This window comes from Anomaloglossus baeobatrachus, chromosome 9, assembly GCF_048569485.1.
Source record: "Anomaloglossus baeobatrachus isolate aAnoBae1 chromosome 9, aAnoBae1.hap1, whole genome shotgun sequence".
Taxonomy (NCBI): domain Eukaryota; kingdom Metazoa; phylum Chordata; class Amphibia; order Anura; family Aromobatidae; genus Anomaloglossus; species Anomaloglossus baeobatrachus.
Window position 1 is genome coordinate 173,548,397 of NC_134361.1, and position 13,860 is coordinate 173,562,256.

General features: G+C 49.7%; 1 protein-coding gene across 2 annotated transcripts in view; it reads right to left on the reverse strand.

Moving 5' to 3' along the window:
• Window positions 1–13,860, reverse strand: part of HDAC8 (histone deacetylase 8) — a 90,975-nt gene that overhangs the window by 34,780 nt on the left and 42,335 nt on the right. For both annotated transcript variants that reach the window (XM_075324053.1, XM_075324054.1), the window contains one exon: window positions 851–928. In XM_075324053.1, coding sequence (XP_075180168.1) covers window positions 851–928 — 78 coding nt within the window. The remainder of the gene's footprint in view (window positions 1–850; window positions 929–13,860) is intronic.

A 13,860-nucleotide genomic window follows, 5' to 3' on the forward strand; every position in this document is an offset into this window, starting at 1 on the left:
AAGTTTTCCAAATTCCTATAAAAAAAATATTCAGCACATTCTGCATTGCACTACTGTCCCCAATTTATTATATATTTTAGGAGTCGGAGTCGGTGCATTTTATAGACTCCGACTCCACCAAATTGAGCTCCGACTCCGACTCCACAGCCCTGACAAAAAGTGCGCCACTTTTTTGGACAAGTTTATGAATTTTTTTTAACCCCTCAGATAAAAGTAAACCTATACATGTTTGGTGTCTATGAACTCACACCGACCTGAGACATCACACCGACCTGAGACATCACACCGACATCAGTGTTATCATATAGTGAACATGGTGAATAAAATATTCCAAAAACTATTGTGCGATCGCACTTTTTTTTTTCTACAGTTTTTTCGCACTTGATTGTTTTTTGCTATTTTCCAGTACACTACATGGTAAAACTTATGGTTTTATTTAAAAGTACAGCTCGTCCCGCAAAAAACAAGCCCTCGTATGGCAAGATTGACGGAAAAATAAAGTTACGGCTCTCGGAAAAAGGGGAGCAAAGAGGAAAAATTGAAAATTGCCCAGGGGTGAAGGGGTTAATTACATAAGCGTCCGAAGCTGGGGAGAAGGAAGCCGGCGCTGATTGGTCACGGGGCTCGTGTGTCATAACAATGTCACGTGTGCCTTGGAAAAGTGAGTTCTGACATTGTGGGTTCCTCCTATGTAATGGATAGGTGATAACTTGTTTAACCCGACTATTCCATTAAATACACATTTATAACTTGGCAGATAGAACCAGATGTGTGATGTAAAATGTATGTAAAGTAAAATAAGAACATAAATACAAGGGCAAAATGGTAAAACTATGAACTATCTACATACCTGGAAAGAAGCCGGGAGAAAATTTATGTAAAGAAACAGTCATAATCTTTGATGTAAAACTAAATGCATCTTCTACTCCTGAAACAGAAAGCATATCAATAACACACCAGCAATACTGATAACGTGGCCTCGCTCTATTCCATACCTGGGGGGTCTGCCTAAAGCAGAACAGGACCTCTACTTCCCTTTTTGGGTATCGGAAAAGAAGGGAATTTTGTTACTTACCGTAAATTCCTTTTCTTCTAGCTCCAATTGGGAGACCCAGACGATTGGGTGTATAGCTACTGCCTCCGGAGGCCACACAAAGCATTACACTAAAAAGTGTAAGGCCCCTCCCCTTCTGGCTATACACCCCCCGTGGGATCACGGCTGCTCAGTTTTAGTGCTAAAGCAAGAAGGAGGAAAGCCAATAACTGGTTTAAACAAATTCAATCCGAAGTAACATCGGAGAACTGAAACCGTTCAACATGAACAACATGTGTACCCGAAAAAACCAAAAATCCCGAAGGAAACAGGGCGGGTGCTGGGTCTCCCAATTGGAGCTAGAAGAAAAGGAATTTACGGTAAGTAACAAAATTCCCTTCTTCTTCGGCGCTCCATTGGGAGACCCAGACGATTGGGACGTCCAAAAGCAGTCCCTGGGTGGGTAAAGTAATACCTCATGTTAGAGCTGCAAAACAGCCCTCTCCTACGAGGAGGCAACTGCCGCCTGCAGGACTCTTCTACCTAGGCTGGCGTCCGCCGAAGCGTAGGTATGCACCTGATAATGTTTGGTGAAAGTGTGCAGACTCGACCAGGTAGCTGCCTGGCACACCTGTTGAGCCGTAGCCTGGTGTCGTAATGCCCAGGACGCACCCACGGCTCTGGTAGAATGGGCCTTCAGCCCTGATGGAACCGGAAGCCCGGCAGAACGGTAGGCTTCAAGAATTGGTTCCTTGATCCATCGAGCCAGGGTGGATTTGGAAGCCTGCGATCCTTTGCGCTTACCAGCGACAAGGACAAAGAGTGCATCCGAGCGGCGCAGGGGCGCCGTGCGGGAAATGTAGATTCTGAGTGCTCTCACGAGATCCAACAAATGCAAATCCTTTTCATACCTATGAACTGGATGAGGACAAAAGGAAGGCAAGGAGATATCCTGATTGAGATGAAAAGAGGATACCACCTTAGGGAGAAACTCCTGAATCGGGCGCAGCACTACCTTGTCCTGGTGAAAGACCAGGAAGGGAGCTTTGGATGACAGCGCTGCCAGCTCGGATACCCTCCGAAGAGACGTGACCGCTACCAGAAAGGCCACTTTCTGTGAGAGCCGGGAAAGTGAAACATCTTTCAGAGGCTCGAAGGGCGGCTTCTGGAGAGTAACTAGTACCCTGTTCAGATCCCATGGATCTAACGGCCGTTTGTACGGAGGGACGATGTGACAAACCCCCCGCAGGAACGTGCGTACCTGAGGAAGTCGTGCTAGACGCTTTTGAAAAAATACCGATAGCGCTGAGACTTGCCCTTTAAGGGAGCCGAGCGACAAGCCTTTTTCCAAACCAGATTGCAGGAAGGAAAGAAAAGTAGGCAATGCAAATGGCCAGGGGGACACTCCCTGTGCCGAGCACCAGGATAAGAAAATCTTCCACGTTCTGTGGTAGATCTTAGCAGACGTGGGCTTCCTAGCCTGTCTCATGGTGGCCACGACCCCTTGAGATAATCCTGAAGATGCTAGTATCCAGGACTCAATGGCCACACAGTCAGGTTCAGGGCCGCAGAATTCAGATGGAAAAACGGCCCTTGTGACAGTAAGTCTGGCCGGTCTGGAAGCGCCCACGGTTGGCCGACCGTGAGATGCCACAGATCCGGATACCACGACCTTCTCGGCCAGTCTGGGGCGACGAGCAGGGCGCGGCGGCAATCGGACCTGATCTTGCGTAGCACTCTGGGCAAGAGTGCCAGAGGGGGAAACACATAGGGCAGTTGGAACTGCGACCAATCTTGCACTAAGGCGTCTGCCGCCAGAGCTCTGTGATCGCGAGACCGTGCCATGAAAGTTGGGACCTTGTTGTTGTGCCGGGACGCCATTAGATCGACGTCCGGCCTTCCCCAGCGGCGACAGATTTCCTGAAACACGTCCGGGTGAAGGGACCATTCCCCTGCGTCCATACCCTGGCGACTGAGGAAGTCCGCTTCCCAGTTTTCTACGCCGGGAATGTGAACTGCGGATATGGTGGAGGCCGTGGCTTCCACCCACATCAGAATCCGCCGGACTTCCTGGAAGGCTTGCCGACTGCGTGTCCCGCCTTGGTGGTTGATGTATGCCACCGCTGTGGAGTTGTCCGACTGAATTCGGATCTGCTTTCCTTCCAGCCACTGCTGAAAGGCTTGTAGGGCAAGATACACTGCCCTGATTTCCAGAACATTGATCTGAAGGGTGGACTCCTGCTGAGTCCACGTACCCTGAGCCCTGTGGTGGAGAAAAACTGCTCCCCACCCTGACAGACTCGCGTCTGTCGTGACCACCGCCCAGGATGGGGGTAGGAAGGACCTTCCCTGTGATAATGAGGTGGGAAGAAGCCACCATTGAAGAGAGTCCTTGGCCGTCTGGGAAAGGGAGACTTTCCTGTCCAAAGACGTCGACTTCCCGTCCCATTGGCGGAGAATGTCCCATTGAAGTGGGCGCAGATGAAACTGCGCAAACGGAACTGCCTCCATTGCTGCCACCATCTTCCCCAGGAAGTGCATGAGGCGTCTTAAGGGATGCGACTGGCCCTGAAGGAGAAAGTGCACCCCTGTCTGTAGTGAACGCTGTTTGTCCAGCGGAAGCTTCACTATCGCTGAGAGAGTATGAAACTCCATGCCAAGATATGTTAGTGATTGGGTCGGTGACAGATTTGACTTGGAAAAGTTGATGATCCACCCGAAAGTCTGGAGAGTCTCCAGCGCAACGTTCAGGCTGTGTTGGCATGCCTCTTGAGAGGGTGCCTTGACAAGTAGATCGTCCAAGTAAGGGATCACCGAGTGCCCCTGAGAGTGCAAGACTGCTACCAGTGCTGCCATGACCTTGGTGAAAACCCGTGGGGCTGACGCCAGACCAAACGGCAGGGCTATGAACTGAAAGTGTTCGTCTCCTATAACGAAGCGTAGAAAACGCTGGTGCTCTGGGGCAATCGGCACGTGGAGATATGCATCTTTGATGTCTATTGATGCTAGGAAATCTCCTTGAGACATCGAGGCAATGACGGAGCGGAGGGATTCCATCCGGAACCGCCTGGTTTTCACGTGCTTGTTGAGCAGTTTTAGGTCCAGAACAGGACGAAAAGAGCCGTCCTTTTTTGGCACCACAAATAGATTGGAGTAAAAACCCTGACCTCTTTCCAGAAGAGGAACAGGGATTACCACTCCCTCTGCCCTTAGAGAGCACACCGCTTGCAGAAGAGCATCGGCTCGGTCGGGATGTGGGGAAGTTCTGAAGAACCGAGGCGGAGGACGAGAACCGAACTCTATCCGGTACCCGTGAGACAAAATGTCTGTTACCCACCGGTCTTTGACCTGTGGCAGCCAAATGCCGCAAAAGCGGGAGAGCCTGCCACCGACCGAGGATGCGGAGAGAGGAGGCCGAAAGTCATGAGGCAGCCGGCTTGGAAGCGGTTCCTCCGGCTGCTTTCTTTGGACGTGAGTGAGTCCGCCAGGAATCTGAGCTCCTCTGCTCCTTCTGAGTCCTTTTGGACGAGGAGAATTGGGTCCTGCCCGAACCTCGAAAGGACCGAAACCTCGACTGTCCCTTCCACTGCTGAGGTTTGTTTGATCTGGGCTGGGGTAAGGAAGAGTCCTTACCCTTGGACTGTTTAATGATTTCCGCCAATTGCTCACCAAACAGCCTGTCTTGAGATAATGGCAAACTGGTTAAGCATTTTTTGGAAGCAGAATCTGCTTTCCATTCTTTTAACCATAAGGCTCTGCGTAAAACCACCGAGTTGGCGGACGCCATTGACGTACGGCTGGTAGAGTCCAAGACCGCATTGATAGCGTAAGTCGCAAACGCAGACATTTGCGAGGTCAAGGACGCCACTTGCGCACTGATGGACGTATGATTGAGTCCACCTGCGCTAGACCAGCTGAAATAGCTTGGAGTGCCCACACGGCTGCGAATGCTGGAGCAAACGACGCACCGATAGCTTCATAGACAGATTTCAACCAAAGGTCCATCTGTCTGTCATTGGCATCTTTAAGAGAAGCCCCATCTTCCACTGCAACTATGGATCTAGCCGCAAGCCTGGAGATTGGGGGGTCCACCTTTGGACACTGGGTCCAGCGTTTGACCACGTCAGGGGGAAAGGGATAACGTGTATCCTTAAGACGTTTGGAGAAACGCTTATCTGGAGAAGCATGGTGTTTCTGGACTGCTTCTCTGAAGTCCGCGTGGTCCAGAAAAGAGCTCAATTTACGTTTGGGATACCTAAAATGGAATTTCTCCTGCTGTGCTGCTGCCTCCTCCGCTGGAGGAGAAATATCCAGCAGTCTATTGATGGCCGCTATAAGATCATTCACCATGGCGTCACCATCAGGGGTATCCAGGTTGAGAGCAGTCTCAGGATTAGACTCCTGATCACCTAGCTCTGTCTCATCATACAGAGAATCCTCTCGCTGAGACCCTGACCAGCGTGATGACGCCGAGGGTCTCTCCCAGCGAGCTCGCTTAGGCTGCCTGGGACTGTCGTCCGAGTCAGAGCCTTCAGCCTGTGATGTCTGGGACCCCCTTGGAGCACGTATTAGTTCCAACTGAGGGGGACCGGGAAACATGGAATCAGCAGTACCCATGGTCTGAGTGACCGGCCTGGACTGCAAGGTTTCTAGAATTTTTGTCATAGTCACAGACATCTTATCAGCAAAAACTGCAAACTCTGTCCCCGTCACCGGGGCAGGGTTCACAGGCGTCTCTGCCTGGGCCACTACTAGCATAGACTCCGGCTGACGAAGTGGCACAGGGACCGAACATTGCACACAATGGGGGTCAGTGGAACCTGCCGGTAGATCAGCCCCACATGCGGTACAGGCAGCATATGAAGCCCGTGCCTTGGCACCCTTGCTTTTTGCGGATGACATGCTGTTGTCTCCTCAGAGCAATATAGGGGTATAAGCCAAGAAGCGACCGTACAGTGCAATATATATATATATGTACAAACAAAAGTACACAAAACAACACTGTGGCACTAGTGGGGTCAGCACTTAGGTGCTGCTTACCACCCGCTTACTAGCGGTTGTGTGGTCGCCAGAATCCCCTGTCTGGGTCTCCCAGGGCTATGTCCGTTCTCCAGCTCAGACTGCGTGCAGGAATGGCTGCCGGCGTCCTGTGAAGAGGGGCGGGCCGTGGGCGTGCTGCAGACAAAGAGCGGGAACTGGCGTCCCACTGTGCCCAGTGAGAGGGCTGGAGTATGTAAATAAGACTCCAGCCCTCGGCGCTGACTACTGTACAGCGTCTCTCCCCTGCCCTGACTGACAGGGCTGGGGGCGGGAACGAACGCGACTAGGCCGCAGAAGCCGGGGACTAGAGTAATGAGCGCTGCCGTCGTAAAAGCACGGTCGGCGCGAAGTCCCCGGCGCACCACAAGTCTCAGCCGCGCCGCTGCCTCCATGGCGGCCGGCGCGGTAGTTCCCCACATAAACTCACTCAGCTAAGCTGCAGTGAGTAAAACCCAGGCGCACAGCGCTACTGTCCCCGGCGCACTAGAACACCCAGCAACGCTGGAGTGTGTCTGTGCCTGTCTGCACGGGGACACAGAGTACCTGAATGTTGCAGGGCCTTGTCCCTGATGGTACCCAGCTCCGTATCCAGCAGGATCTCCGGGTCTGTGGATGGAGCCCGGCCTCAGAGTCTGGAGGCCGGTAAGATCCCACTTCACCAGAGCCCTTCAGGGGGATGGGGAAGGAAAACAGCATGTGGGCTCCAGCCTCCGTACCCGCAATGGGTACCTCAACCTTAACAAACACCCGACAAAAGTGGGGTGAGAAGGGAGCATGCTGGGGGCCTTTAGTATGGGCCCTCTTTTCTTCCATCCGATATAGTCAGCAGCTACTGCTGACTAAACAGTGGAGCTATGCGTGGATGTCTGACCTCCTTCGCACAAAGCTTGAAAACTGAGCAGCCGTGATCCCACGGGGGGTGTATAGCCAGAAGGGGAGGGGCCTTACACTTTTTAGTGTAATGCTTTGTGTGGCCTCCGGAGGCAGTAGCTATACACCCAATCGTCTGGGTCTCCCAATGGAGCGCCGAAGAAAGGTACAGTACAGACCAAACGTTTGGACATACCTTCTCATTCAAAGAGTTTTCTTTATTTTCATGACTCTGAAAATTGTAGATTCCCATTGAAGGCATCAAAACTATGAATTAACACATGTGGAATGAAATACTTAAAGTGTGAAACAACTGAAAATATGTCTTATATTCTAGGTTCTTCAAAGTAGCCACCTTTTGCTTTCATTACTACTTTGCACACTCTTGGCATTCTCTTGATGAGCTTCCAGTGGTAGTCACCGGAAATGGTCTTCCAACAGTCTTGAAGGAGTTCCCAGAGATGCTTAGCACTTGTTGGCCCTTTTGCCTTCACGCTGCGGTCCAGCTCACCCCAAACCATCTCGATTAGGTTCAGGTCTGGTGACTGTGGGGGCCAGGTCATCTGGCGTAGCACCCCATCACTATCCTTCTTAGTTAAATAGCCCTTACACAGCCTGGAGGTGTGTTTGGGGTCATTGTCCTGTTGAAAAATAAATGATGGTCCAACTAAACGGAAACCGGATGGAATAGCACACCGCTGCAAGATGCTATGGTAGGCATGCTGGTTCAGTATGCCTTCAATTTTGAATAAATCTCCAACAGTGTCACCAGCAAAGCTCCCCCACACCATCACACCTCCTCCTCCATGCTTCACGGTGGGAACCAGCCATGTAGAGTCCATCCGTTCACCTTTTCTACAAAGACAGGGTGGTTGGATCCAAAGATGTCAAATTTGGACTCATCAGACCCAAGCACAGATTTCTACTGGTCTAATGTCCATTCCTTGTGTTCTTTAGCCCAAACAAGTCTCTTCTGCTTGTTGCCTGTCCTTAGCAGTGGTTTCCTAGCAGCTATTTTACCATGAAGGCCTGCTGCACAAACTCTCCTCTTAACAGTTGTTCTAGAGATGACAAGATGTGTCCAAACTTTTGGTCTGTACTGTATTTCTAAACTAAACACCACCTTTAATGTCAACACCCAGCAATCTAATGGTGAGTGGTACTGATGGGGCTTAAGCTCCAAGGGGGTTTAGTAGGAAAGTCAAGACCTCTTACCAAGTGGTGACCATAACACTTTCCATTGAAGTCTATGGCAGTGGTTTCTAACCCAAGCTTGCTGGCCGTTGCAAAACGACAACAACCAGCTATGGTTTTGCAGCAAAATATGAACCACGTTTGACCATAATCAGTATTTTGAATCAGTTTAGCTCAAAATCAAGAGGAATCAGGGTCTCAGATTAGGCAGCAAATACCTGGTGGCAGATTCCCTTTAACTGTTAAGGATATATGTCATACATTGTGACATTAAACACTTGACACAAATAGAATGCAAAGGCTAAATCTTAAAAGTGTACTCTCATGCTTTCTCTTGCATAGTTCAGAGGTATGCAGTCTCTTTATTTCGTGGTTGCTTGGAGGTGGGCTCTCCTCCACGAGTGACAGTTCTCACAAGCAGCTTCAGTCTACTATTATTGCTACTACACATTAATGGTGGGTCAGTATTTGTTCTGAGTTTACAGTGTTCTTAAATTTCAATACAGAATTAAACTTTGAACAAGCACGTGGCTCAGGAAAGTGAGAGCTGTCATTAGAACTGCTGGGATTGTGATTCTAAAGGACTGATAAGAGTTGAGAGGCAGGAAGCCATTTGAAGCTGAGAGGGAGACGTCAGGAGCTGAGATGCTAACTGCTGTATAGAAATCAATGGGCCTGAGAGAGAGCTGAGTGGTGTGTTAGGAGTGAACTCCTCTCCTGCAATGTAACTACTGTCCACATGGCCAAGCACTAGTGCTGAGTTCAATGGAAACCAGCTGTACACTATGAAAGATAAAAGCTCTCATTGCAAGAAAATGACAGCAGATTGAAAACCAAGTCAGCTGCAAACTTTCTTATTTTCATGCTGCCTAACTAAAGAAATATAATAGCAAAATTTAAATGCATATTCTTATTTTATCTCAAACATGTAATCTTAAAGCACATCAATCACAAGGATTTTCTTATATAACCTAAAGCCAGTGCTATACTGGCACTATCAGGCTGATTCTATACATATCTTTAGTTGTCAGCTAGGATGTTTAGGTTCTGAAATCCATGCAAGTAAAATTTCTGAAATGTACAGGTTTTTGATTGGCAGCAGCTGTGGAGCAGATAATAGCTGGGTTGGGCTTTCATAGTGATTTCCGTCCCCCCACCTGTTATTAATCCCCCTTTTATTTATGCTAATTCCATTATAGTGTTTTACTAATAGTTGTGGCTATATCCCAGTGGCTTGAAGGACCTCGGGTGTGATTAGTGGGCGTGACTGGCTTGGTTAGTGGGCGTGATGTTTCCTCCCATCCACTATAATGATGCAGAGGAAGGCTTTGTGTCCCCCTGCACCCCCTTATCTGGGGGTCTTACCCCCAGACCCACACTTCTATTATAATCAACTCCAGGACCACGTGGACTTAGAAAAATAATGTTGCTTTCTGGTATCAGCTATGTTTGTGGAGGCCCCGCTTCTTCTGGTCACATGGGTATGATGACAAGAGAGTTCCTTCTAGCCATCTTAGTGACGATATTAGTAAAAGGTAACGGTTAAATCTGAGTGGCTAGAATGACCTCTGTGTCATACCCACGTGACCAGAAGGGGCGCGGCCTCCCCCAACATAGCAGATACCAGGAAGCAACATTATTTTTCTAAGTTCACGTGGTCATGGTGTTGTTTATAATAGAAGCGGGGGTCTGGGGGTAAGAAACCCAGATGGGGGGCTGCATCATTATAGTGGATACGAGGAAACATCACCACGCCCACTACCCAAGCCAGTCAGGCCCACTACCCAAGCCAGTCAGGCCCACTACCCAAGCCAGTCAGGCCCACTACCCAAGCCAGTCACGCCCACCAACCAAGCCAGTTACGCCCACCAACCAAGCCAGTTATGCCCACCAACCAAGCCAGTCACGCCCACCAACTAGGGCAGCCACGCCCACCAACCAAGCCAGTCACGCCCACCAACCAAGCCAGTCACGCCCACAAACCAAGCCAGTTACGCCCACCAACCAAGCCAGTTACGCCCACCAACCAAGCCAGTCACGCCCACCAACCAAGCCAGTTACGCCCACCAACCAAGCCAGTCACGCCCACCAACCAAGGCAGTCACGCCCACCAACCAAGGCAGTCACGCCCACCAACCAAGGCAGTCATGCCCAAGGTCCTTCCAGCCACTGGTATATAGTCACAACAGAGGCGTAGCTAGGGGTTCAGCTCGGGGGGGGGAATCTGCGTGGGCCCCTAAGCAGTAATCCTGATTACAACTATGGTGCCGCACCCTAATTATTAATTATGGGTATAGGGGACCCTCAGCAGATGACTGCGCTGTTATCGACAATAAATCTCTACACAAAGGCTAACACTGAAGTTGGAATTTATAAGATTTAAAGCGTTGCAGTGAATCTGTAAAATAATTGCATGCTACATGGATGTTCTGTATGGGCTCTACTTTGTCTACACAGCCTTAGGGCTCGCTTACATTACAGTGTAAATCGGGCGAGTGCAATGAGAACATCTTGCATTGCACTTGGCCAAATAGAAGTCAATGTTACAGATCTGATCTGCGAGATTTTCCTCAGCTCTAAACAGAGTGAGGAGAATAATGGCAACAGATCCAAGTGCCATCAGCAGATCTCATCCCATGCTCTATGCTCGTCTGACCCCGGCCTTAGACTTCAATGGGCGAGTCTGAACTGACACACAGAAGAAACAAGTGCATGATGGGATTTTTTTTTTTTACATGCAAATTTGGTCAGTGAAAAAAAATTGCTCCTCTGCAGGACCCCACTGAATAACATGGCTCCGTGTGCGGTCAGTGTGAGGTCTGCTTTATCACATACAGCACTCAGCCGAAAATACACTGGTGTGAACCCGGCCTAACGGAGGGCGCATTCACACGGCAGTGAGTCTTCATGTACACAAATAACAGTCCGTGTGTCAGCAGTTCGGTCAGAGTCAATTTTTGTTATCAGTTATGTCAGAGTTTCATCAGTTTTTCTCAAATGAAGAAAAAAAACAAATGGAAGGAGGTTTCTCCTATTATGTACTCATTAAACGGACAGCAGACAGCCGGCATCTGAGCGCTTCCAATTTCTTCATGGATCCATAAACTTACATTATTTGGATCAAAATCTGACAAACCTCTTTGATTTTGTGTGAACCACTAAGTCTTCACAAATACACGTACCTGTGATCAGCCCCATAGACTCTCATAGGTACAGGCCCTATCTGTGATCAGCCCCATAGACTCTCATAGGTACAGTCCCTATCTGTGATCAGCCCCATAGACTCTCATAGGTACAGGCTCTATCTGTGATCAGCCCCATAGAATCTCATAGGTACAGGCCCTATCTGTGATCAGCCCCATAGACTCTCATAGGTAGGGGCTCTATCTGTGATCAGCCCCATAGACTCTCATAGGTACAGGCCCTATCTGTGATCAGCCCCATAGACTCTCATAGGTACAGGCCCTATCTGTGATCAGCCCCATAGACTCTCATAGGTACAGGCCCTATCTGTGATCAGCCCCATAGACTCTCATAGGTACAGGCCCTATCTGTGATCAGCCCCATAGACTCTCATAGGTAGGGGCTCTATCTGTGATCAGCACCATAGACTCTCATAGGTAGGGGCTCTATCTGTGATCAGCCCCATAGACTCTCATAGGTAGGGGCTCTATCTGTGATCAGCACCATAGACTCTCATAGGTAGGGGCTCTATCTGTGATCAGCCCCATAGACTCTCATAGGTACAGGCCCTATCTGTGATCAGCCCCATAGACTCTCATAGGTACAGGCTCTATCTGTGATCAGCCCCATAGACTCTCATAGGTACAGGCCCTATCTGTGATCAGCCCCATAGACTCTCATAGGTAGGGGCTCTATCTGTGATCAGCCCCATAGACTCTCATAGGTACAGGCCCTATCTGTGATCAGCCCCATAGACTCTCATAGGTACAGGCCCTATCTGTGATTAGCCCCATAGACTCTCATAGGTACAGGCCCTATCTGTGATCAGCCCCATAGACTCTCATAGGTACAGGCCCTATCTGTGATCAGCCCCATAGACTCTCATAGGTACAGGCCCTATCTGTGATCAGCCCCATAGACTCTCATAGGTACAGGCCCTATCTGTGATCAGCCCCATAGACTCTCATAGGTACAGGCCCTATCTGTGATCAGCCCCATAGACTCTCATAGGTAGGGGCTCTATCTGTGATCAGCACCATAGACTCTCATAGGTAGGGGCTCTATCTGTGATCAGCCCCATAGACTCTCATAGGTAGGGGCTCTATCTGTGATCAGCACCATAGACTCTCATAGGTAGGGGCTCTATCTGTGATCAGCCCCATAGACTCTCATAGGTACAGGCCCTATCTGTGATCAGCCCCATAGACTCTCATAGGTACAGGCTCTATCTGTGATCAGCCCCATAGACTCTCATAGGTACAGGCCCTATCTGTGATCAGCCCCATAGACTCTCATAGGTACAGGCTCTATCTGTGATTAGCCCCATAGACTCTCATAGGTACAGGCCCTATCTGTGATCAGCCCCATAGACTCTCATAGGTACAGGCCCTATCTGTGATCAGCCCCATAGACTCTCATAGGTACAGGCCCGATCTGTGATCAGCCCCATAGACTCTCATAGGTACAGGCCCTATCTGTGATCAGCCCCATAGACTCTCATAGGTAGGGGCTCTATCTGTGATCAGCACCATAGACTCTCATAGGTAGGGGCTCTATCTGTGATCAGCCCCATAGACTCTCATAGGTAGGGGCTCTATCTGTGATCAGCACCATAGACTCTCATAGGTAGGGGCTCTATCTGTGATCAGCCCCATAGACTCTCATAGGTACAGGCCCTATCTGTGATCAGCCCCATAGACTCTCATAGGTACAGGCTCTATCTGTGATCAGCCCTATAGACTCTCATAGGTACAGGCTCTATCTGTGATCAGCCCCATAGACTCTCATAGATACAGGCCCTATCTGTGATCAGCCCCATAGACTCTCATAGGTACAGGCTCTATCTGTGATTAGCCCCATAGACTCTCATAGGTACAGGCCCTATCTGTGATCAGCCCCATAGACTCTCATAGGTACAGGCCCTATCTGTGATCAGCCCCATAGACTCTCATAGGTACAGGCCCTATCTGTGATCAGCCCCATAGACTCTCATAGGTAGGGGCTCTATCTGTGATCAGCACCATAGACTCTCATAGGTAGGGGCTCTATCTGTGATCAGCCCCATAGACTCTCATAGGTAGGGGCTCTATCTGTGATCAGCACCATAGACTCTCATAGGTAGGGGCTCTATCTGTGATCAGCCCCATAGACTCTCATAGGTACAGGCCCTATCTGTGATCAGCCTCATAGACTCTCATAGGTACAGGCTCTATCTGTGATTAGCCCCATAGACTCTCATAGGTAGGGGCTCTATCTGTGATCAGCCCCATAGACTCTCATAGGTACGGGCTCTATCTGTGACCAGCCCCATAGACTCTTGTAGGTACAGGCTCTATCTGTGAGAAACACTGATAAAACTCATTGGAGAAAAACAGACATCAGAATGAGGCCCCAGAGAGACATCAGCGAGCACAAGAGCCGGGTCTGTACAGTGAGGATCTGTGTAATGTCTAATCCTGTCCCCACTTATTGCGCTTCACACCCAGCGCATGCCCTGCTGTAGAGCCCCCCATGCCCCATACAGACCAGCATCCACATGA